Source organism: Equus asinus, chromosome 8, assembly GCF_041296235.1.
Source record: "Equus asinus isolate D_3611 breed Donkey chromosome 8, EquAss-T2T_v2, whole genome shotgun sequence".
Classification (NCBI taxonomy): Eukaryota; Metazoa; Chordata; class Mammalia; order Perissodactyla; family Equidae; genus Equus; species Equus asinus.
The window spans coordinates 23,148,872-23,173,919 of NC_091797.1; the positions used below are offsets into that span (position 1 = coordinate 23,148,872).

At 48.1% G+C, this 25,048-nt stretch overlaps 1 protein-coding gene across 4 annotated transcripts in view; it reads left to right on the forward strand.

Annotated features, from left to right (window-relative positions):
• Positions 1–25,048, forward strand: part of CCND3 (cyclin D3) — an 84,764-nt gene that overhangs the window by 58,098 nt on the left and 1,618 nt on the right. Inside the window, exons 1-5 of one of the 4 annotated variants that reach the window (XM_070514957.1) lie at positions 19,664–20,065; positions 20,360–20,569; positions 20,946–21,161; positions 24,134–24,293; positions 24,853–24,989. In XM_070514957.1, the coding sequence (XP_070371058.1) occupies positions 19,868–20,065; positions 20,360–20,569; positions 20,946–21,161; positions 24,134–24,293; positions 24,853–24,989 (921 nt within the window). In that variant the 5' untranslated portion in view covers positions 19,664–19,867. Of the gene's footprint in view, positions 1–19,535; positions 20,066–20,359; positions 20,570–20,945; positions 21,162–24,133; positions 24,294–24,852; positions 24,990–25,048 lie in introns of those variants that run through there. The other 3 variants (XM_014830824.3, XM_014830825.3, XM_070514956.1) reach the window with 3 other exon arrangements.

The following is a 25,048-nucleotide window of genomic DNA, read 5'->3' on the forward strand; positions in this document are numbered from 1 at the left end:
TGAGGCTCTTTCTCGGCCTACCCCTTGAATGTGGCTGTTGTCTGCATTCCACCCTCCCCACATTCCCTGGGTGGCAGCGTCCATTCCAGGCCTCAGCTGCCCCTGCTCAGGACTTCCAGAGGTGCATACTCCTCACGTCCAAACTCAAGGCATCAGGTTAAGGTTCTGAGGAGGGTGTCATCAGACATGATTGGAGTTCACATCCCTGCTGGGCCCCTTGCTGGCTGTGGACCTTACAAGTTGCTTTACAATATTTTTTAGTCGCAGTTTCTTTCCCTGTGAAATGGGATAGTACTCCCTGCCTTATGATTGTTGTGAGGATGAAAAGAGACAATAGGCATTCTAAGCGCACGGTAAGAACTCTATAAATGGTACCTGTTCCTCATGTCCGGTTCATGTGGGGCTTCTCTCAAATGGCCAGGAGCACCTCAAAAGCAGCATGTGAAATCGAGAATCTTTTCCTCTCAATCTGTTCTTCCACTAGATTCCTAATCTCAGGAAATAGAAACACCTTCCATCAAATTGCAGAAGCCAGAATCCCCAGAGGCATCCTGGACTCTCCACCACCATCCAACGGCCACAGAGCTCCCATGATTCTGTCCCTTGCATTTCTTCTGCTGTCATGAGCTGCCCTCAGAAGTTCTCACTAGATTATTGCAAGAACCTCTTAACTACTCTCTCTACTTACTCCTTTCCAAACTCCAAATGCTCTGTGCTCAGGTTCTGGTCTGGATTAAAACTCTTTAATGGCTCTCCATTGCCTTTGAGGCACAACTCAAACTCTCCTGCCGCCCTTTCTGATCGGCCCCGCCTTCCTGTCCAGCCCCGATTCCTACCGCCATACTGTCTTGCATCGTGCCTGCTGGCGGCGCTGAACCACACACCAAATATATCAGGTTCTCATGCCTCACTGCAGCATCACTAAGTCTTCCCTGGGAGAGGACGCAAACACACACGCACGCACGCACACACGCACACATGCAGGAGCTGGAGCAGGTGCCCCTCTCCAGAGGCTTCCATCTGTCTTTCCAACAAGACTCTGAATGCCCAACTCCTCTTGGGCATCTCTGGGTGCCCATCAAGTGACAGGCTTTCAGTAGGAGCCCCTGCTAATAAAGTTAACATTTATGGATCTTCGGGGTGGGCCGAGCTCAGTTCTAAACACTTTACATCCCCACAACTCTATAGGGTAGGAATGCTTCATTCATCTATTCTACTATATTTGTTGAACTCTTGTCTCTTGCCAATCCCTGTGCAGGCATGGGAATATGACAGGGTAGTAAGGAGGATGGGGAGTCTAGAGGTTGCAGAAGAGGTTCCTGTTTTATCTAGGAAGGTCAGGAAAAGCATCTCTGGAAAGGTAAAAACTGAGCAGAGACATGAGGGAAGGGGAGAAGGGAGCCATGTAGGTATCTAGGGGAAGAGTGGTACAGGCAGATGGAATAACTGTGACAAAGAGGATCAATCATTAGCTCCATTTGACACATGAGGAAACCAAGAATCTAAATAAGTCATCTAAAGTCACAGAGTAAGTGGCAGAGCTGGGATTCAAACCTGGGTTCTGTAACTCTTGACTCACACTGTTAGCCATGACTCTACATTGTCTTCTGTGGGACACACTGTGTGCCTTGGCTGAGGGCAGGTTGGCGCTGTCTGCCATGCGACCCTGGGGCTGGAGTTTGGCTTCCCATGTCAAGGACAGCATGGGCTGAGAGCTGGCTTGCTATTCAGGTTCTCCTGGTGGCTCTGTTTTTCTGTCCGTTTCTTTCTGTGGCCTTTATTGGAGACAATTAGATTGTGTCTACTCTCCAGGCAGCCTCAAAAAGCACGCTTCTCCTGCAAAGCTAGGGACAAGACCCTCAAATATGGACTCGGCAAAGGCAAATTCCCCCTCCCTGGTCAGTAGTCAGAGTGGCCTCTGTGGGCAGTCACTGTCCCACCAAACCTTCCTTGAGACTTCAGCCGAGGAACTGAGGTGAGTGTCTTTGCAGAGGTGGTATTTGAGCTGGCCTTGAAGGCCATGGAGCATTTCAGGAGAGGTGAGGATGGAGTTTTAGGCAGAAAGAAGGCTGAGCAAAAGTGTCAGTGTTGGGCCATTCAGTGGACCTGGACTAGAGGTATGGGAAAGGTGTGTGTTTTGAGGGGAGGGGAGATAAGACTGGAGGGAGAATTTAGGGTAGATTATAGTAGCCATTTTTTTTTTAATGGTGGACTTTGCATGTCCATTTCAGATAAGCAGTCTGGATTTTATCCTGTAGACGTAGGGATTTTAAGGTTTTAAGAAGCAAAGGAAGCACACGCCTTCCTGAGGTTTCTGAAAGGGTGCTTAGGCGGTAGTGGGGCGCGTGGGCTGGAGAGGGTGAATGGAGGTAGAGATCCGGGCCGGTGAGGAGGGCGACTATTGCACCAGTCCGAGTGTTAGACGGGAGCGCCTGAGCACTCAGTGGAGGCGCCGGATTCCAGGGACATTTTGCAAGAAGAGGTAACAGGGTCTGTTTACAGGTTAACGTGGAGAGTTGGAGCAGGAGGAGCCGAGCGAGAATAACATCAGTGTTTTTAGCTTGGGTGACTCAGTGGGCCATGGCTAGCTAACACAGAATACAAAAGAGGGGGGACAGGTTTTGAGCATCTTGCGTTCAAGGCATCTGTGAGACATCCAGGTAGGGATGTGCACTGGGAGTTTGTGATGGTGGTTAGAGCTGGAGAAACATGAAAGAGGAGGCTGAAGGAATCCAGTGAAGTCTCTGAGGTGTACGTGAGAAAACAAGAGCCTTGACTTAAGCCCTGGAAGATGTTTGTAGTTCTGGAGGCGGGTGGAGGAAAGAGGAACTGGTGTTTTGATTAAGGCATTGCTGGGACGATTTGACACACCTCAGTATCAGATGGTGGGCGATGGAGGCCACATCTCAGGGGGAGCACACGGTTATTTATTTACCTGGTCCGGGTTATTTGCTCAGAGGCACTCAGACCAGGGGTGTTTCCGGTCAGCCTGGGCTTGTTTACATGGCCTTTGTGCAGGCTCCCTTCTTCCTCTGCACATGCCCAGCCCCCCACTGCTGAGGGGAAACTCCTGAAAGTGGAGGTCCTGACCTCTCCTCCGTTATTCTCCAGGAAGCTCAGCCTAGGGCTTTGCACACGATGGGCCTCAGAACACTAATGAGGGGAGCCGGATGACCAAGCAGAATGCGCAGCAGTGGTGAACTTCGTCTGCTGCTTCTCTTTGAGTTCCTTTGTAGGGGGGTACACCTCGTTTTATGGGATGGGTATAATCTGCTCTCCGAATCTTGGGCTGCTTCAGCCTTGCTCCATCCGTTGGTCTGTCCATCTATTCTGTATCAGACTTCTGCCAGCGTAAATATCTGCTAAAAGTTAAGCACTTTGAACACGGGGTTGGGGGGCTCCCAGCACTTTTCATGCATTATCTCACTTAACATTACAGTGGGCCTCTGAGGTAAGCATTACTACCCTATTTTGCAGATAAAGAAGCAGATAATTTCCTTCAGGTCACACAACAAGTAAGTGGATTCAGGCCCAGGACCAACTCAAAAGCACCTGTGCGCTCAGTCCCTCACGTTAAGACCTCCTTAAGTAGGAAATGACCATATAATTTATTATCCAAACTGGAATACTTTTTAAAAAAGTTTTGTTGAGATATAATTTTCATACCATAGAATTCTCCTATAGAAAGTGCACAATTCAGTGCTTTTTAGTGTATTCACAGAGCTGTGCAGTCATCACCATAATCTAATTTTGGAACATTTTCATCACCCCAGAAAGGAACTCGGTACCCATTAGCAGTCTCTCCCCCTTACCATCACCACCTCAGCCCTCGGCAACCACTAATCTATTTTCTGTCTCGATAAATTTGCCTATTCTGAACGATTCGTATAAATGGAATCATATGATATGTGGTCTTTTGCTTGGCTTCTTTCACTTACCATAATGCTTTCAGGGTTCGTCTCTGTCGTAGCATGCATCAGTGCCTCAGCCCTTTTTATGAATGACTAAATGATATGCTGTTGTGTGGATATGCCAAGTTACGTTCATTGTATTTGTTTATATGTGGATAGACGTTTGGATTGTTTCTACTTTTTGGGTGTTATGAATAATAATAATGCTCTGACACTTGTGTACAAGTTTTTGTGTGGATGTATGTTTTTCTTTTTCTTGGATATATACCTAGGAGTGGAATTGCTAGGTTACGTGGTCACTCTATGTTTAACGTTTTGAGAAAATGCCCAACTATTTTCCAAAGTGGTTGTACCATTTTACATCCCCACCAGCAGTGTATGAGGGCTCCCCAAATTCTCCACATTCTCACCAACACTTGTTATTCCAAGCTGGCACACTTTTGAGAGTGAGAGGGCGCACCATTAATAATTATATCAGGACAACCCGTACTAACTGGAACATATTCTACTTAGATACCAAAAAACTAGAAGATTCAATTCCTGATTTCAGGGAACTTTCTGGCCACATGATGAGTCAAAGCCCCAAAACCTACATACTTGAGTCAATTAAAGAATCAAGTAAAGGTAAATTATTCAGAAGGAAAGCAAAGCACATTTTATTTCCCCAAGAGATTGTGTATTCTCTTTAAAAGAAAAAACTCTCTTACTTGTCTTTGTATTGTTCATGGCCCCACGAGTATCTTGGGGTTTGGTAGGGTCAATAAGGATCTGTGGAATAAATGAACGAATGAGAGAATGAATGCTACCAACTCTCCTGGAGGGAATGTAAAAGAATAGAATGAGTCACCTGGCATGGATTTGTGCATTTTGGGGGAAGGATGGATCTTTCCTAAAAATGTGTTTTTTTGCTCAGTTTTTTAACAACCCTAATTACAATTTAAAAAGGAAAAAGTAAATAACCTACAATTAGAGCAATCTTAAACTGGATTTTGCAAGTGTGAATGGCTGACAAAAGGTGGAGGAAAGACCTTCCAGGCAGGGGAATTGCCTGAGCCAGGAGTCTGGAACCAAGCATCCATCTTTATGCAGAGAGTACCTCCTTTGGTAGGTTGGTAGGTTAACCAAATTGGGGATTAAAAAGATGTGGTGCCTACCCCCAGGAGTTTCCAATCTTTGGGGAGAAATAGGTTTTGTTTACAGGAAACAATGAGAAAAGTTTAAAACAACCATTAACTTGTTGTGTGCCCTTGGCAAGTCAGTTCCCCTCTCTGGATGATATTGATCCTTCTGGCTCTCAATTTCCCTCGTCTTTAAATCCTACAACATTGGAAGCCTCATGGAATTGGTGGACCACGAGCTAGGCCTTGAAAGGAGCTGGATTTGGAGAAAGGAGTAGGATGCCAGTGGTGGATGATAAGGCCTTGAGGTGGGCTGGAGTGCTCCGGCTGAGATAAAATTGGATGGGGTGGCTGGGGCCTCTTGAAGGAGAACTTTAAAAGCCAGGCTGGTTGACTTTTAAATTTGACCCGATAAGCAGGTCCTTGGACTGGAGATGAAAGGAGTGTCTGTGAGAGATTAATCTGATGGCTCTGAGCCATTGATCTGGATCTATTGGAAAGCAGTGTGAAGACTGAGAGGCGCTCAGGGAGGCTGTTGCAATAGTCGTGTTATAATGGAGGCCCAGCTTTTCAAAAGAGGGTTTGAAACTCCTGCCCGTCTTAGGATACACATGACTTCCATGGACTTCAATTTTCCTTAACCATAAGTAATTTAAACCATTATTTTTATATTATACCAATTATGGCTATATTAAGGGCCAGAATCCTAAATGTATAAACATTTGTAAGGCAGAATGTTAGACTTCAAAAAATTTCAGGTTTGCAGAGCGCAGTTTCAGATTCTGCTACCAGATTCCTCCGTGAGATGCATTCTCTCTTCTCTGCTGTAAAGGGTTTACTCTGGTGGCAAATTTTGATTTGGAGGAATAGGAAGGGTGGCATCTAAGTGAGCTTCAGGAAGTGGTTTCGTTGGGCCAGGTGACTGACTGGATACAGGAAACCAAAGAAATCCAAGATGGCACCAGGACTTAAAATCTGAGGACTATGAAGAAAGATGGTGCCATTTATAAAAATATGTAAGTTGAGAGAGGGGTGGGAAGATGATGATCTACATTGAGAACGTTGGGAACAGGTGGCCTGGCTGGTCCCCAAAAGGACCGGCCAGGTTGGTCATGGAGGAGGACCGTGGAGGTGCTCTGTGTCTTTCCCAGCCTTTGCTAAGGCCCTGGAAGTTCTGCCCACTGGCCTGGCATGTTTGGTACTTTGTCTGGTTTACTTTCGATGTATCACTGCTAAATAAGATGTTCGCTGTAGGGTTTTAGTAGATGTCTTATGTCAGACGAAGAAAGTTTCCATCAATCCCTGTTTTGCCAAGAGTTTTTTCTTATTGTGAATGGCATCTCGTTTGGCATCTGTTGATGTGATATATGATTTTTTCCCCCTTTAATCTTTTAGTGTGAAGAATTATATTAATTTTCTCAAAATAAACTAACCATGCATTTTTTGGTGTAAAGTCAACATATTCCCCTTTTGATATATTGCTGGAATCAGTTTGCTAATATCTTGCTTGGGATTTTGCATTCGTGGTCCTAAGTGTGATTTTCTTTTCTCATACTGTTCATGTTGGGTCTTGGAGTCAAAGTTACACTAAAAATGAGTTGAGAAATGAAGCCTCTTTACATTCTCTGAAACAGTTTGGGTAAGATTGAAATTACTTCTTTCTTGACTGTTTGGTAGAACTGTTTGATATAGAAGGGTGTCCCATCATGTGGGTGATAGTAGTGAAAGGAACTTTTACTTGGGGGCTGTGAAAGTAGCTTAAACAATAGGAAAATATACTATCTCACACATCACAAAAAGTCCAGAGGTAGGTGGTTCCAGGACTGGTTAACTCAGCAGCTGAACAACATCATCAGGGAGAGAAATTTATTCTGATCTATTAGCTGTCATTCTCAGGTGTCACCTCCTTCTCTCATCATTGCAAGATGGCTGCAGCTGCTCCAGGCATTTCTGCATAATAGTTAAGAGTGTGGGCTCTGCAGCCAAACCCAGTTCCACATCCTATAGCTATATTATGTTGGCTAAATTGCTTAACCTCTCTGTCAAATGGGATGATAATAGTACTTTACCTGAAATGTTTAATATTATATGAATTAAATGAATTAGGTATTTTTTTTTAAAACTCTTAGAATAGAGCTTGGCACATAGTAAGCATACAATAAATATTAGCATATCTTACTCCATTCTCACACAGGGCAGCAATAAATCTGTTTTTCATTCACACCATTTATTGAAGGCCCTCAGCCAACTTGCTTCACACCTTATTGGCCAGAATATGGCAAGTGCCCATTCCGAAACCAGCTGTGGAACGATCATGATTTGGTTTGGAGTAATGTAGATTCAGCCTCTGAGACAAGGGAGTGTCTGGCCTGACTGGGAACACACAAACGCTTGATACCGCAGCAAAATCTGGGTTCTGAATGCAAGGCAGAAGTTGGGGTGGTGATGGTGGGGGCTCTTTGGGCTACACAGAGAGGGGCATGGTAGGAGTTCCCGTCCTACTGGTTCTCCACAGGATTCCTTGGAATTACCCCTTAGATTTGCTGAGCACTTGGCAATTTACTGAGTGCTTTTTATTTTATTTTTTTGATGGTTACTTTTTTTTAAAGTTTGGCACCTGAGCTAATGTCTGTTTCCGATCTTCTTTTTGTTTCTTCTTCTTCTTCTTCTCCCCAAAGCTCCCCAAGTACATAGTTGTACATTCTGGTTGTAGGTCCTTCTGGTTGTGCTGTGTGGGACGCCACCTCAGCATGGCCTGATGAGCGGTGCCATGTTCGTGCTCAGGATCTGAACCGGTGAAACCCTGGGTCACGAAGCGGAGCACGTGAACTCAACCACTGAACCACTGGGCCAGGCTGGCCCTACTTAGTGCTTTTTAATTCGTGTGTTATCTCGTCTGGTCTCAGAACCGCCCTCTAAGCAGTTTGGGCTTGTGGTTTCCCCTTTTATAGACGGGGAACAGGTTCCCAGAGTTGAGATCCTTGCCCGGTTGTATGTTTGTAGTCGGGACAGAGCCAAGTCCCCGGACTCAAGCGGAGGTCTTCCAATGTCTGCCCTTTTATTGCTCTTCCATGAATCCTCTGTTGTCTGTTATTTACATGCCACCCTCACAGTGGCCACATCCATGAGCCTCCTCTGCTATTGCTACTTCATATTTTTAAAGTTAACAGTTTTTCATTGAGTATATTTACTTTAAAGGGAAACTTGATAAAGTCCCAGGTTTGATGTTCTGATACATAAAACACACACACACACACACACACACACACACACACACACACTACTTAAAAGGAGCACAAAACTGTTAAAAATATTTATGCAGGGTTAGGACTCGTGCTCTGATGCCTGACTGGGTTCGAATCCCACCTCTGCCAGGGTCGCCCGTGCAGCTGGTGTCCACTCAGATGCCATGGCATTCAGCATCGTAGAGTGCACCAGCCCCACTTCCCAGCGCCAGCACTGTGACCCTGAGAGTCCATTGTGCACCCCCGCCCCCCCCCCCCAAAGCTGGAAGTGCTGGGTAATTAATTCCAGGCCCCGCCCTCCGTCCCCAGCAGCCCTCAAACACTGGCTGTTGGGGATTGACGGACAGGTATCCCAGCCCCCCCCCCCACCCCCCCTTGGCTGCAGCTCTTCCCAGGCGTGCACGACCATCCTCTCCCAGAGTTCCTCAGCAGGCTGAGCTCCTTTTGCCCACAGTAGCAACTTAATAGTGCACACTTTACTGGCTTCCTTCCCTTCCCGTCTCATTTCCCCACTTCCTTTCTGGTGCTTCCTGGAATCACCTCCCAGGTAAATTACTTCACTTGAATCCTTGTCTCAGAGCCTGCTTCTGGGGAGCCCAAACTAAGACAGCCACTTGCTGGCTGTATGACATTGGGTGTCACCTAACTTCTTTGTGTCCCTCTGTTCCCGCCCGTAACATGAGGGTAATAACGCCCCTGTACTTCATAGGGCAGATTGGTAAAGCTCTCAGTGCCCGGCTAAGAGAAGGTGCTTAGCAAGTGTAATTTATTCTCTGGTGTGCTACCGTGGGTAGTTGCCCCACAGTTGGGACATACCACCCCCGTCTAAACTTCCTCTGGGTGCTCCCTGCCTGCCTCTCTCTTCTCTCACCCCACTTACTCTCTGGGCTCCTGGAGTCTCACTTCTTCCACCATAGGCTGTCTCTTGGAATTCAGGTGACCAGGACCACCAACCCCCACCACTCCCAGTGCAGCCCACCCCCCTTCCCATTCACACATAAAGTACCCTGCCTCTGGTGAGTGTTGCAAATACCCAGGTAAAAGTCTTCTATCTTAATGACATCTCAGGATTTCTTTGAGATGCAGGATCATCAGAGTCACCCATTTTAGACTGGAAGCTCTTAAAATGGAGGCTTCTCGTCCCTGACTCGTGTCTGGCATGTCTCACAACACCCTAAAGCCTGCTGTGGTCTTGGGCAGGGAGGGAATAGATAAATGTGGATGGTTAATGATCATAGCTTCCCTTATTGAGCGCTTACCATGAGCCTGACGCTGTTGTAGGTGCTTTTCCCATATTGCAACCACCCCATAAGATAAGTGCTATTACTGTCCCCATTTTGCAGATGAGAAGCCTAGGACACAGAAGTTAAGTAACCTGCCCAAGTTCACACAGCTGGCAGTGGCAGAGCTGGGCAGCAACCTAATTCCAGAGCTTGCTTAGTTAATCACGATGCTAAACCGATGCCGGAGCTATCTTGTGTCTAGGATGAAGGATACTGGCTTCCTTGCTGCCCAGCTGAGAGCCCAGGTGTTTTGCTGTAGCAAGTTATCCATCACACTGGAGGCCCAGAGGCTCCCCTCACCCTTAGCTGTGGAACAGGGATCTCAAACAATAACAGGACAGGAAAGCCTCATTTATTCAGAATCAAGACAGCCAAAAAGAGGGAGGAAAAGCAAATGTGTAAAAACATAGGCTGTATTCTAATTTTATGAAAAGGAGAGACTTGACAGGTTCAGGCCAGTACCTGAGGTTTCTTTTCACAAGCAATTTGTGCACTGGAATTACAAACTGCTCCCCGCCGCTCAGATCCAGTCCATAGAGCATTCTGTGTGCCTTGGAAACGAGGAGGATCATGGCCACACTTGTTACCAGGGTGTCGCAAAGGCTGGAGCTAAGCAGTTCCTCTGGGCTTTAGGTGAGACCTGTGCTGTCCTCTGTGCCCAAAACCTCCCCTCCCTACCGGCTCCCGTACCGTGGATGAGTTACCATTTATCATGTGGCTTGTGCTGGTGTTTTTCATACATCCAGTTTGTTTCATTCATTCAAAGAAGATTTTCTGAACACCTCCTTTGAACCAGGCACCATTCTGTTTTGGTGGGGTGGTGAGGGAGTGGACAAGCTATAAACAGAACGCTTAAGGAAAGTATGTCGTATGTTAGTGATTAGTGGTAAGCGGAAAAATGAAGCAATGAAAGGGCCTAGGAAGGATCAGGGTTGGGGTAGGATGGCCAGAGATATGAGGAATGTGACTTCAGTTAAAACCCGAAGGAAGTGAGGGAGTGGGCCATGTGGATATGGGGGCAGAACATTCCAGGCAGATGGAGCTGCAAATACAAAGGGAACATGGATGCCTGATATGTTCCAGGAACAATGAGGAGGCCGCTGTGGGCAGAGCAGAGTGAGAGAGAGTGGTGGGAAATGGGGTGGGGGTGCACATCACAGAGGGTCTTGGGGCGTCGTGAGGACTTTGGCAATCACCGTGAGTGACATGGAGAGCGCTGGAGGTTTGCTGGATTGAGACTAGACTGAAAGGGGCATGAGTGGATGAGGGACACACATCAGGAGGCTCAGGAGGCTACTGCTGTAATCCGATGAGAGGTGATGCGACTTAGACCAGGGCATTAGCAGTGGAAGTAGAAAAAAGGAAAGGATTGGAGATGTATTTTAGACATAGAATCAACCAGAAACGGGTAATGGTTTGGATGTGGGAGACCAATAAAGAAAGACAAAGAGGGATTGAATTTGGACCAAGGAGGAGGAGAAAAAAGGAGAGTGGATTCTGGAGACATTTTGAGAGTAGAGTGTCTATGCTCTGCTCACCGATGGATGTGGGATTTGAGAGAGAGTAGTCAAGAATGACACTAAGTGTTCTGGCCTGAGTAATTGGAAGGCTGGAGTTGCCATTTTGCTGATATGGGGAAGGCTGTGGGAGGAGCAGATTTTTTAGGGGAAGGATTGGAATCTCAGTTTTGGACTAGCTGAGTTTAATGGCTCCTGTTGGCCATCCATGTGGAGTTGCTCAGAAGGCAGCCTCCTGTGTAAAACAGAAACAAAGCGGGTCACCTCACATGCCAGCTCTGATCGGGTTGCACTGTCTGGAGTGCTGTGTTGAGATATTTAAGGCCCATCCAGGCTCAGTAGGAAAGAGTTTCTTGATCAGTAGTGAAGCCTGTCTTGGGAGCTGGATAGGTAAATAATGGTGAACTCTGGGTGTAAGACATTCCGTTATAGAGTGGGAAGAAAATGTGAAAAATGCTATGCATTTTTATCTTATCCTTTAACATTTCCTAGTATGTTCTATAATGTACATGATGTATTAGAGTAGCAGGGAGGGAAATATGCTCAGTTTTTACTGAGGAGTGGACAAGCAAAAACTTTTGAAGATTACTGATTTGAACTATTGTACAAGTATAACAGATGCTCAGAATAGTGACCTGGAACACTGTAAGTGTAATACTAAAGCACCTCTGGATCCTCAAAGGAAAAGCAAAATTGTGTTCAGTTTGGTTTAATGCTTGATTTTTCCACTATAAAATATACATTTAGACTCAGCATCCCCTAAGTAATATCTCCACCAAAGAAATTTAATCCTCGTCTAATCAGGAGAAAACGGTCAGACAAATCCAAATTGGAGCATGCTGCGTAAAACAGTTGGCTTTCAGAAATATCAGTGTTGGGGCCAGCCCGGTGGTGCAGCGGTTAAGTGAGCACATTCCGCTTTGGGGGCCCGGGATTCTCTGGTTTGGATCCCGGGTGAGGACATGGCACCGCTTGGCATGCCATGCTGTGGCAGGCGTCCTACTTATAAATTAGAGAAAGATGGGCACCGATGTTAGCTCAGGGCCAGTCTTCCTCAGCAAAAAGAGGAGGTTTGGCAGCAGTTAGCTCAGAGCTAATTTTCCTCAAGAAAAAAAAAATCAGTGTAATCAAAGACTTTTTAACAAAAGGGTCATAATCTCTTCCGGAGTAAAGGAGATTAAGGAGTTAGGGAGACAATGCAAACATGATCCTTGATCGGATCTTGGATTGAGAAGGAAAAAAGCCATGAAAGGATATTATTGGAACACTTGGGGACTTTGAATATAGATTGTTGATGGTATTATATTAATGTAAGTTTTCTAATCGTTTTGTGGTTATGTGGGAGACTGTCACATTCGTAGGAGAGACAGGCTGAAATAGGAATTTAGGTGGAGGGTATATTAGTGTGAACTGTACTATTCTTGCAGCTTTCCTATAGGTTTGAAATATTTCAAAGTACAAAGTTAGGGGGAAGTAGTATTCATATAGCTTTCTCCAAATCTCAGAAAACTAGGAAATCCAACACAGTCATGTGCCACCTAACGATGTTTTGGTCAACGACAGACTGCATATACGACCGTGGTCCCGTAAGATTAGTATCATACAGCCTAGGTGTGTAGTAGGCTGTGCCATCTAGGTGTGCATAAGTACACTCTATGATGTTTGCATTTCTCAGAACATGTCCCTGTCATTAAGTGACACATGACTGTAATGGTGTGTCAGACCCCTTTTAATATACTAGATTGTTTTATTGACTGTAACACTGTCTTCTTCACTCTTTCTGAAGCAAAGAATTTGCCAGATCTTCTCCACCACAGTAGTAATCCTGGAATTTTTTATTTTCCAAGTGCTCCCATGTCCACTGTATTACATTTGTGATCATAAATAGTCCATATACATGAAGAAGTTTGTGCTTTTGAGTACCAGAGTCACAATTAACTTTTTTTAAGGGCTCACCATGTGCCATGCACTGTTTTATGTATTTTACACAGATGAGACTATTTCATCCTCACAACCACTCTATAGGATAGGTACTACTATTCTCATTTTCAGAAAAGGAAACTGAGGCACAGAGAAGTGGTGTAACTTGCGAAGAGTCACACAGCCAGTGAGGGTGGAGTGGCAAAGCGGTGTGGCCCTGGTCCCTGCAGTGTTCACCCGCTGCCGACCACACACTGAACATCGTGAGTTGGGTCCTTGAAGCTTGCTAGAGCTGCCGTCCCGGGAGGGAGGGCTTCTGCTGCTCAAACTTTTGCTTGTCTCTGAGGGGTTCTGGGTGCATGTCCATAGCAGAAAGGATACTCCTTGAGAGAGAGAATAATAATAAAACGACAACAACGGAAACTACCATCTTTGAATGCTTGCCATGCGCCGGGCACATGTGAGATGTTTCTGCCCGTTTACTCCTCAGAACCCCTCTGTGGGGTAAAGACTGTTATCATCCTCACTGGACAAAACAGACTGAGAGGTTTTAGTAACTCCCTCAAAGGCCCAAGGCGTGGAGCCAGGCTTTGAACTCCAGCAGCCTGACTCCAGAGCCTTGTCCTTCTCCCTGTTGTGGGGACCCCACCCCACCCCCAGCCCAAGGCTGCTTGCCTCTACCTGTCATCTCAATGGGTCTGAAGGCAGCTGAGCTGTAGTGTAGACCGTGGGGTGATGGGCCTCACCCATCACCTTGTTCACGCCCTCAGTTCTCAGATGGGAGAACTGACTTCAGTGATGAAGAGGAGGAGGAGTGGGAGAAGGAAGAAAGCCCTGTAGCCTTCCTCCTTGGGGCTTTTTGTCTGCCTGTGACATTCCATTCTCACCCCTCCTCAAATTTGCCATTTCATTGAGTGACATTTTCTAATTGAATGCACCTGGGCAGAAACTCCTCCCCATATCGGCCCTTTGCATTGCTTTTATTTTTTCTTTTATGGGAAAAACAAGCATAGCCCCTTATTCCTGTGAGATGGAGGTGAATGGTAAAGTTCCCAGGCAGACCAGCCAGGCTTCCAGGAGCTTACTTGCCTCCTCAGAGGACAGCCAGCTTCTAGGTGACCGGCTCCTTGGCCCTGGAGCTCCAGGATGACTCTGCTCTGGGCATGGCAGTCGCAGCCAGGGGCGAGGCAGAGGTGGCTTTCAAAACACCCTGCTCGCCAGGAGCTCCCTTCCCCATGGTGCAGGGTCACACCTCGGCTTCCAGGACCGGGCAGTCTCTGCGTGCCCCTTCCTCAGTAAGTCAACCCCTAATGAATCAGGACACACTCCTGGAACAGCACTAGAGGCAGGAGATGGAGTGGTTAGGAGCAGGGATTCTGAAGCCAGACTGTCTGGGTTGAATCCTGCCTCTATGACTTACTAGCTGTGTGACCTCAGGCAAATTATTTAGCCAGTCTGAGTATGGGTTTCTCTTTCCGTAAAGTGGGGGAGAAATAATAGTTTACTTCTCATAAGATGGATGTGCAAATGAGATGATTTAATACCTGTCAGGCATGTACAGTGCCTGGAACACAGTGGAGACTCCACGGAGGGCTGTTATTGTCACTGGTGGTCACAGCACAGTGCTAGGGCCTGCAGAGGAGACACAGGCATATAGGACACAATCCCTGTCCTCGAGGGGAGGCAGGATAGGATTAAAAAGGGTACCGTTTGGGAGGAGCTACATAGACCTTCAGTAAGTTATTTCATTCCGTTGTACCTCAGTTTTCCCATCTGAAGATAAATCTTAGAGGGTGAGATGGTGAATTGTAAGCACCCTGCCCAGTGCCTGGTGCATAGTTACATCTCACTTCATGTGGATCGTCTTCCCGTTTCCAGGAACTTACTCTCTAGCTAGGAGGAGAGCGCAGGTCCAGAACCAGCCAGCCAAACGTAGGGCATGTGCAGTGGGATCTGCACAAGTTTGGAGGCCAGAGGGTTGGTTCTCGCAGCTGGATTGTTCTAGGAAGGCTTCCTGGAGGAGGTAGGACCTAAGCTGGGCCTTGAAGGATGAATACATGAACTGAGCAGAGAGGATAAATGGGCTGACTAGTGATGGGAGCCGGGACTGAGGAGATGGGGGGATGGGGAGGGCAAGGAAGGACCTGCCAGGGTTTCAGAGGTCTATGGAGGAGAAGATTCTGCTGCTCTTCTCTCTTTCCCATATCATTGTCTAACTGGAGTTTTCCCTGCTGTCTGACTTACATCCCCCTTGCTGCAGGCCATGGCCAGTCCTCTCTAGTGGAGGGCAGTGGTTATTTTAGACTAAGTGAGCTTTTGATGTCTTTCTTAAGCAGCTTTATGCCTGACACTGGGGTAAAGACCAGGTGAGATTCCTTAGACAAAAGCAGCAGGAATTCCGAGGGCCAGTGTCCGGGGGAAAGTCTTCGGCCATCAACGACCAAAAGAAGTCATCATCTATGACGCAAGAGCCAGGCCCGGGGGTGCTCATGGCAGGGAAGTGAGGGAAATAAGGAACAGATTATTAAATCAGGGCCGGGGGACACACTGGCTGATCATTTGGGAAAAGCAAAGCTAAAGCTCCACTTACTATGATACGCTGAATAAATGTAGGTAACAATTTACACGTTAAGAAAAAACAAAATTTTATTGTATGCACTCCTGAAAATGCAGATTTTGGGGGCCTCATCACAGACTGGAAGAATGAAGAGCCCTGAGGCAGGGCCCAGAAATCTGCATTTTCAACAAGCTCCCTGGGTGATCAAAAAAAATCATCTATGAGTATTTCCTACATTTTCTTCTAGTACTTATATAACTTTAGTACTTTATATAAGTGCTATATAACTCTAGACATGATTCAAAGGCAGAAATCATTAAAGAAAATATTAGTAAATAAGGCTACATAAAAAGAAAAATATTTGGGGGGCCAGCCCGGTGGCGCAGCGGTTAAGTTTGCACGTTCCGCTTCTCAGCAGCCTGGGGTTCCTCGGTTCAGATCCTGGGTGCGGACATGGCACCGCTTGGCAAGCCATGCTGTGGTAGGCATCCCACATATAAAGTAGAGGAAGATGGGCACAGATGTTAGCTCAGGGCCAGGCTTCCTCAGCAAAAAGAGGAGGATTGGCAGTAGTTAGCTCAGGGCTAATCTTCCTCAAAAAATAAATAAATAAATAAATAAAAATATTTGTTTAAAAAAAACCACTTCACCATGAGCAAAAAATAAAAGACAGGGAACTGAAAAAATTTGCAAGATATATGACAAAGAAAAAAATATGAAAAAGGGTTAATATCCTGAAAATGTAATGAGCACGTATAAATCAATAAGAAAACAAACATCCCTATAAAAGAATGGACAAAGACACGAATAGGTAATTAATCTATATAATAAATGTAAGTGTCTTATATGTCAAAATGTTATTACCGATAAACCACTTTTCATCTCTCCAGTTTTCTTTCTCCATAAAGAAAAATGGTATATATATACAATGGAATATTATTCAGCCATAAAAAGAAGGAAATCCTGCCGTTTGAAGCAACATGGATGGACCTTGAGGGCATTATACTAAGTGAAATAAGACAGAGAAAGACAAATACTGTATGATCTCGCTTACATATGGAATCTAAAATCCTTACTGGTAGAAACAGAACAGATTGGTGGTTGTCCGAGGTGGGGGATGGGGGAGGGGGAAATGATTGAAGGTGGTCAAAAAGTACAGATTTCCGGTTCTAAGATAAATAAGTTCCGGGGATGTAATGTCCAGCATGGTGACTATAGTTAACAGTGCTGTATTGTATATTTGAAAGTGGGTAAGAGAGTAGATCTTAAAAGTTCTCATTCAAGAAAAAAAATTGTAACTGTGAGGTAATGGATGTTAACTAAACTTATTGTGGTGATAATTTTGGAATATATATACTTATATTAAATCTTTATGTTGTATACCCTAAACTAATATAATTGATATATATGTCAATTATATCTCAATAAAACTGGGGAGGGGCTGGCCTGGTGGCGCAGTGGTTAAGATTACACGTTCTGCTTCTTGGCGGCCTGGGGTTTGCCAGTTCGGATCCTGGGTGCAGACATGGCACCACTTGGCTAAAGCCATGCTGTGGTAGGTGTCCCATGTATAAAGTAAAGGAAGATGGGCATGGATGTTAGCTCAGGGCCAGTCTTCCTCAGCAAAAAGAGGAGGATTGGCAGTAGTTAGCTGAGGGCTAATCTTCCTCAAAAAAATAAATAAATAAATAAATAAAATAAATAAAAATAAAACTGGGGGAAAAAATTTAAAATAATGGTGATTTACTGTCATCAAAGACACACAGTCTTCTAACTTGAACAGTCCTATTCAGTAATTCTGAAAGTAGAGAGACACCTTCCTCCAAGACAGATCTGGTTTCTGGTTATGCACTTATTTCCAAAGCTAGATTTTTAGTTTTCCTGCACCCTAAAAATCTCTTACACTTTAGCATCTTTGCCTCCCCATAACTTCATACCTAATCTTCATAATTTTGTCTATTGTTCTTTTTTTTAAGATTGGCCCTGATCTAACATCTGTTGCCAATCTCTTTTTTTCACTCTTCTCCCCAGAGCCCCCCAGTACGCAGTTGTATATTCTAGTTGTAGGTCCTTCGAGAGTTCTACTATGCCGCCTCAGCATGGCTTGATGAATGGTGCGAGGTCTGCGCCCAGGATCCGAACCAGCAAAACCCTGGGGCCCCAAAGCAGAGCGCGTGAACTTAACCACCCTGCCATGGGGCCAAGTTCTTTTTAATGAAAAAGTGCACTGCAATTATTAATTAGCTAAAGAAACTTCATATTTGTATTTCTGGGGACAGGATTAAAGAATTTGTAAGATTAGACAGAGCGTGTGACACATTCATGTTGGCACAACAAGATCTCGAATTAGAAAATATATATATTATTACTGATAAGCTACTTTTCATCTCTCCAGTTGGCAAGAGTTGTGGTTTTAAAAAAAATACATATCTAATGTTTGTTCATTAGATTAGTTCAGCCTTTCAGCAGGGAGATTTGGTAATAAGAATTGTATCAAAAGCCTTAGAATATTTCATAACCTTAGATTGAGAAATTCCACTTCTAGAAATTAATTCAGTTCTAGAAATAATCATGAGTGTGCACAAATATATTACCACAAAAATATTTTACATATTGTTTCCAATAGAGAAGAACTAGAAACAACTTAAATTTCCCACAATACAGATTTGGTAAAATGCAGTATGATACACCCAATAACATACTATGTAGCCATTAAAAATAATGTTGTAGAATATTTAATGACATGGAAAAGTGTTAACGGTATATTCTTTATTGACAAAAACAGCTTACAAAACAATTTGTAATGATCTCATTTTTAAAAATGTGTTTATAGAATAGTTTTAGAAAAGTAAACATTGACATTTTAAAGAGTTATCTCTGGATGGTGAAATTGCAAGTAATTATTATTTTCCCTTTTTTGTGTCTTATCTGTATTTTCCAAGTGTTTTGCAATGCAAATGAATATTTCCATGATATGGAAACTACAATAAAATTTATTCTATAGAAAAGAGCAATTCATTGAGAAAATGCTTCACATAGAACTTGCCTTTTCTGTACAGTGTCATTTCTCTAGTAACTCACTTCCTTAGTGTCTCCTTTCTTGGGAGGACCCCAGGAGAGGCAGGAATCCCCAAGGTCTCCTTCCACTTGGAGCATAACTGGAGGCCTGTGGTCTGCCTCTTGGTCATGTGGAATCCAGCTTTGGGGAAACTACAAAGTAATCCCAAATTTGGGAGGTAGAAGAAATCGCAACTGGAAGATTTTATAGTCTGAGCAAGAAACTCTTTCAGAGAGGATCTAGTTTCTCCGCCCACGTTTTCCTCAAACAGAAACTAAGGCGGATTTCAGGGCTTGTCCAAGGCCACACAGCCAACTTAATGACAAGGTGAGGCCTTGAATCCATAGGCTTTCCGCCCTGTTGTGTTTCTGTAATGTGCTGATTTCGACCAGCCCTTCTCATGCTTTAATATGCGCAGGAATCACCGGGGATCCTGTTAAAATGCAGATTTGGGTCCAGCAGGTGGGCCCGAGGGGCTGCGTTTCTAACCAGCTCTCAGGCGAAGCAGATGTTGTTGGTCTGGGGATCCCAGTTTAAGTAGCAATGGTGTGGAGGACAGGTTCTGGGGCCAGACTGTCGGCTTCCCAATCCTAGCTCTGCCGCAGACTAACTGCATGATTGTCACAGTGACTGTGCTTCGGTTTCCTCGTCTGCAAAATAAGCAGAATACCTAACTCATAGAGTTTCCGCGAGGATTTAATCAGTTATTACACAGTAAACGCTTAGAACAGTGTTCACTAAAAACTAGTTATTATTTATCCCCTAGAGCAAGCAGCGGGTGAAGCAGGGTTTGACGAATGAATGAATAACCTTTGGAGAAAGGTTCTTTCCTAGGCAAGGAAAAGCAGAGAAGCAAAATGGGAGGGCTCTTTCGGTGGGGAAGAGGCCCACCTCCAAGACGGTGCTCGCCACTGGGTGGTCAGAAGGGCCCGGAGCGCCCGGAAGCCGGCCGGCCCGCGCCGCGCGGACCAATGCGGCGGCGGGGAGGGCGGGGGAGCGCCCGCCAGCCCTTTCCGTCCGGGCGCCGGCAGCCCCGCCCCTCGGGACGTTGCGCCGCTCAGCCTTCCAGTCTTGCTACATCCTCGCGAGGGGCGGGGCGCCTGTCAGGGAAGCGGCGCGCGCGCCGGCGCGGGCGGGCTGGGGCTCGGCCGCGCAGTGCCAGCGCCAGCGCCAGACCCGCGCCCCGCGCTCTCCGGCCCGCCGCCTGCGTTCTGGCTCGCGAGCCCGCACTCCCGCCCTGCCTGTGCGCTGCCCGAGGATGGAGCTGTTGTGCTGCGAGGGCACCCGGCACGCGCCCCGGGCCGGGCCGGACCCGCGACTGCTGGGGGACCAGCGTGTCCTGCAGAGCTTGCTCCGCCTGGAGGAGCGCTACGTGCCCCGCGCCTCCTACTTCCAGTGCGTGCAGAGGGAGATCAAGCCGCACATGCGGAAGATGCTGGCGTACTGGATGCTGGAGGTATGGCCGGGACGGGTCTCCCCTCCCCCGCCGCCCCTGCGTCCCGGGCTCCGGACATCCCGGGGCCGCCCTATAGGGACATCCTGGTCCCAACAACAATCAGCAAGATGCTTCGGTGGCCCAGATCCCCAGGCGTGGCCTTTCACTCGGGCATCCTCGCCGGCTGCCTTTCTGTGCCCTTTTCCCTTCCCCAACCCTGACTCTGACTGCCAGTCGTTTGGCACCCTAACCACCCCTCTCTTCGGGCCAGGAAAGCGGGACAAGGGCCACCCTCTTCTCTCCGGCTTCTCTTAGCGTCTCCTACTTCCCTCCCCCGCCCGGTCTTCTCTGGAGCGCGCGCCTGGAAAACCCTGGGCTCGGCCGCCCCCGCCCCGGAGCCGGTTCCTGTGTCTGTCGCGGGGTTCTGGCGGGGAAGGCGGTGGGGGTGGCGCGCTCGCTGTTCCGGCCGTCAGGGAAATGAAAAGTGCGGGAGGCAGCGGCAGGAGTCTCCTCCCTTCCCTTTGGGTGTGTGCAGTAGGTGGTGGTGAGGGGGGTAAGGTCTCAGGTCTCTGGCTACCATGGGTGACTCTTCCGTTACCAACCCCCCCCACTGCTATGGGGGAGGGGAGTCTCAGTTTGGAATCCTTATTAAGGAAGGGAGCCTCTGGCGTCCCCCACCCTCCAGGGGAGGGGGAAGGAGGCAACGCGGAGGAAGGGGGGGGCGTCACCTTGGGGAGGGCGCATCCTGCTCCGTATTAGTCCTTGACGTTGTGAGTACACTTATCCCCCTCCCCTTTTTGCTCCCCATTCCATCTCCCTTCAGCGCCCCCCACCCCCGCTTTAGTGCTGCTGCGATTCCCACGCCCCTGCTCCAGAAGTGACTGTGCGCCCTCCCCACCAGGTATGTGAGGAGCAGCGCTGTGAGGAAGAAGTCTTCCCCCTGGCCATGAACTACCTGGATCGCTACCTGTCCTGCGTCCCCACCCGCAAGGCGCAGTTGCAGCTCCTGGGTGCGGTCTGCATGCTGCTGGCCTCCAAGCTGCGCGAGACTACACCCCTGACCATCGAAAAACTGTGCATCTACACCGACCACTCAGTCTCTCCCCGCCAGCTGCGGGTGCGTGCCTAACTCCCCCCACCCCCAACACCTGCTGCTTCCTCACTTACCGGGAAAAGGAAAGCTAAGATCTCAGAGGCTTTCTGCCCTCTGGGGAAGGAGCATGGCTAGCAGAGGTTGTGTTTTTGGACAAAAGATGGGGCAGTGTGGTGTGATGGTCAGGGTAGCCCCAGCCTGGCTTGAGCTCCTGGCAGGAACTAAATCCCCTTCTCCTGACCTCCAGGGGGTGCCACTCCTTCCTGGTCTTTTCCCCAGATCCCAACAAGTCCAACTGCATGTCTACACTCACTAGTACTTTGCCTCTGGGTTTACACAGCCACCATGAGTTATTTATTGGCAGCAGCAGGACATGCCTGTACACCCCCACTGGAGTGGGGGAGTGGAATGTGCCTCATGTGGGGGAGGGGGGCTGCCTTGGTTGAGTCTTTATCCCAGTGTGGACTTTGTGATTGAAAAGCCGCCCAGAGCAGATTAAAGCCAGGCCCTGATTGCTCTAAGGAACGGCCAAGGAGTTTCATCCCACCTTCTTTCCTTCCCCTTATATCCCAGAAGAGACAGCTCCTTCCTAATCCTCCATTCCCTGTCCTCATTCTGAGGAACTTGAGCAGCTGCTCCAGGCCTGGTGGAACCATCTCTCCCTTTCCCCCTTAGCCAAAGGCTGGAGCTGAGGGACAGACAGGGAGCTGAGCTGCAGCTGCTTCGGATGTGATAATGATGCCCCCTCCCCTGGCCCGCCCTCTCTGACCAAGGTCTTTCATAACCCTGTGGGGAGCTGCTGTCACTCCTGTGGTTTGGGAAGTGGCTCCCTGGGCCTCTTGCTGGGAACTTGGGCTGGGCTCTTCCCGGGGCAGGAGAGCCCCTGGTTCTCTTCCCCCCCTGAGCCTGGAGAAGAGGTGGGGGCGCAGCTTGGATCTGGAAGAGGTTATTTAGGGCACGCAGATCATCTCCAGGGGAGGCCTGGGGGAGAGGGTGGGTGAGCTGGCACCTTCCCCCACCTTGCTCTCAGTCTGTCCGCCAAGTCTTCTCCTGACCCTGAGAGGAGTCTCTGGGCCCCATCTCCCGGGGAGGAGGGCAGCATGCAGGCTGCTGTGATTGGCTGGCCAGGAAGCCAGGGTACTGGGGCCCCCGACTGCTGCTTGTCGAGGAACAGGATTCCTCTTCCTGCCAAGTAGCTCTCAGAGATGGGAGTAGGAGGCCAGAGTTGGGAATCTGGGAGGCCCCACAGTTCTTTGTGATGAATCTGGTAGTTTTTGGCAAGTCTGAAGGTGGAGCTGGTTTCAAGGGCCGGTGAGCAAGATATTTCTAGAGGGGTTTGGCCTGGAAGGTAGAAGGGGACTTCCTTTTTGTGAAAAGATTGGGATGGTATGTGTGCCTTTGTGTGACGGGAGTTCTTTAGAACAGGCAAAAAGTACTCTTCCCCCACTCTCTCTGCCTGAGCTGGGGGTGGAGCGTGCAGATGACTTCCTAGAAGGTCAGAGTTGGAAGGGACCTCAGAGAACTGCAGTCAGTCCAAATCCTCGCGCAGCAGGGAAGGTTGAGGCCCAGAGGAGAGAAGGGTCCTGCCTCAGCATCGCTGAAGCAGATGAGGGGAATGTGGGTCTTCTAGGTAGCCCAGGTGGCCTTAAAGGCTAGGATGTGAGGGGAGCTGCCAGCCACTGCAGCTAATGGCTCCCACAGGTATGTTCTCCACCACTCGAGGGCTGAGATTCTCCGAGGTTGCCTGGACCCAGGGTGAGGTGGCCACCTTCCCTTACACAGGACCCCGTGCCTCCCCACAGGGAGAGCCTACTCTAAGTTGCCGTCTAGATGTTTCCTTGGAGACTAGCTGCTTTCTGTTTACTTTTGACTTAGGAGTCTGGCCACTGGGACAAGCATGGGAAGAAAATGCCAGCTTCTCTGCCCAGCTTCTGGCTCTGACCAGGCTATTTTCTGTGGGGCTCTGAGAGACCCTTGGGGCTGATTTGGGAGGATGACACCTAGGCTAGGGCCAGGAGACGGACGGCTGTGGCTGGGGGCCTGGAAGAGGTTGGGTGGGGTTGCCATTTCTGCCTCAGTAAGGAGTCAAACCCATGAGTTCCTTCCTGAGATAAAACAGTGAAGAAATCCTCATGTGTGCAACTCAGAAATGGGGCCAGAGCTGGGAACCCCAGATGAGTGGAGTGGGGTGGGGCTCACAGCCTCCCTCTCGCATCTGGCAGTGGTATGTAGGCTTGGGCAGGTGGGGATAGGGCTTGGTCCCTCAGGGATCACCTGGACCCATCCTGTCTGGGGTGGCCTCCACTTCACTTCCTGAGACTCAAATGGCACTAGGGTTCCAGCTGAAGGGGTGGAGTAGGGTGCTATACCTCAGGACCCACCCCTGATGTCCCACCAAGGGGATGTGGGTTGGGTTGGGCAACCTTCCCTTTGAGGAACCTCAGGGGAGCTCAGTGGCTGTGTCACAGGATGCCTCATGCTCACTCGGTTTCTTTTAAGATGTGTGGACTTGGCTGGGAGGCAGAATTAGGGGAGGGGCTAGTGCTGATCTCCTCTTTCACAAATCCTTGGGATCATGGAGAATCATTCTGCTTCACCCCAGAAGAGACTCAAGTTCATGGTGATGCTGGTGGTATCTGCTGCTGTAGTCTTTTCTTTCAACCCTGGCTGGAGAAGTGCTCAGAGCCCTGTCCAAAGTCAGGAGGAGGTCTGGATTTCTGGCCCCTCGAAAGATAACCAAATAGGATTAAAGAGACAATTCATGTAGAGCATGTAGTTTGGCACCCAGTAAACGATCAGTAGATACTCAAAGCAAATGTCCCCAGCTGTTCCCTGCCCTGGACGCTCCCTTCCACAGTGCCAGTCCCTAAATCCAGAAACAGAACTGGGGTCTTGACCTTCAAGTTTGATGGGCTTCCTTCCCCATGAAACTTCTGCTTTACTGCCTCCCCTTCCCTTCTTCAGCCACTGACCCTACCCTCTTCCCCAACCTTCAGGACTGGGAGGTGCTGGTCCTGGGGAAACTCAAGTGGGACCTGGCTGCTGTGATTGCCCATGATTTCCTGGCCCTGATTCTGCACCGGCTCTCTCTGCCCCGTGACCGACAGGCCTTGGTCAAAAAGCACGCCCAGACCTTTTTGGCCCTCTGTGCTACAGGTAAGAGCCCTACACACATTTTTTGCAATGTCAGGAAAATCAGAAGACTTGTTAGGGTGAGAGCTAACTTCTGGTTTATACTCCTCTCAAAATTTATTTGTGAAAATTTTATCCCTTCTGAGCAGAAAGCAGCAGAACATAATCAGAGCTGGATGGGATCTTAGAGATCCCCAGAATGTAGGTGAGGACACTGAGGGCTTAGAGAGAAGTGACTTGCCCAGGGTCTCACAGTGATGAAACTGGAAGCAGAATCCAGGTCTCTTGACCCTATTTTGTCTCCACCCCAGGGAGACTTGTTCACTCCCCGGTCCCTGGCCAGGATCACCTAGAGACCACCCTGGACCTGACCTGTGGAAGTTTCCTACTCACCCAAATCCTCTCTAGAAGAGGCACTTTCCTGCCTTTCTCCCTTGCCTCTTAGACTACTCACTGCTGGGGTTTCCCAGTATGCCCCCTGCTCTATTCATGCTGCCTCACACTTTCTGAGGAATAGGAAGTTTGTGCAGGCTGTCATCCTTGGAAGTCCTCCTTGCCTCATGGTTCCCTCTCCCTTTCCAAGATTACACCTTTGCCATGTACCCGCCATCCATGATTGCCACAGGCAGCATTGGGGCTGCAGTGCAAGGCCTGGGCGCATGCTCCACATCCGGGGACGAGCTCACGGAGCTGCTGGCGGGGATCACAGGCACTGAAGTGGTGAGTGCTGGGCAGCTGGGAAGCAACCTGTCAGTTCCTGGAGCAGCGCTATTCCCTGA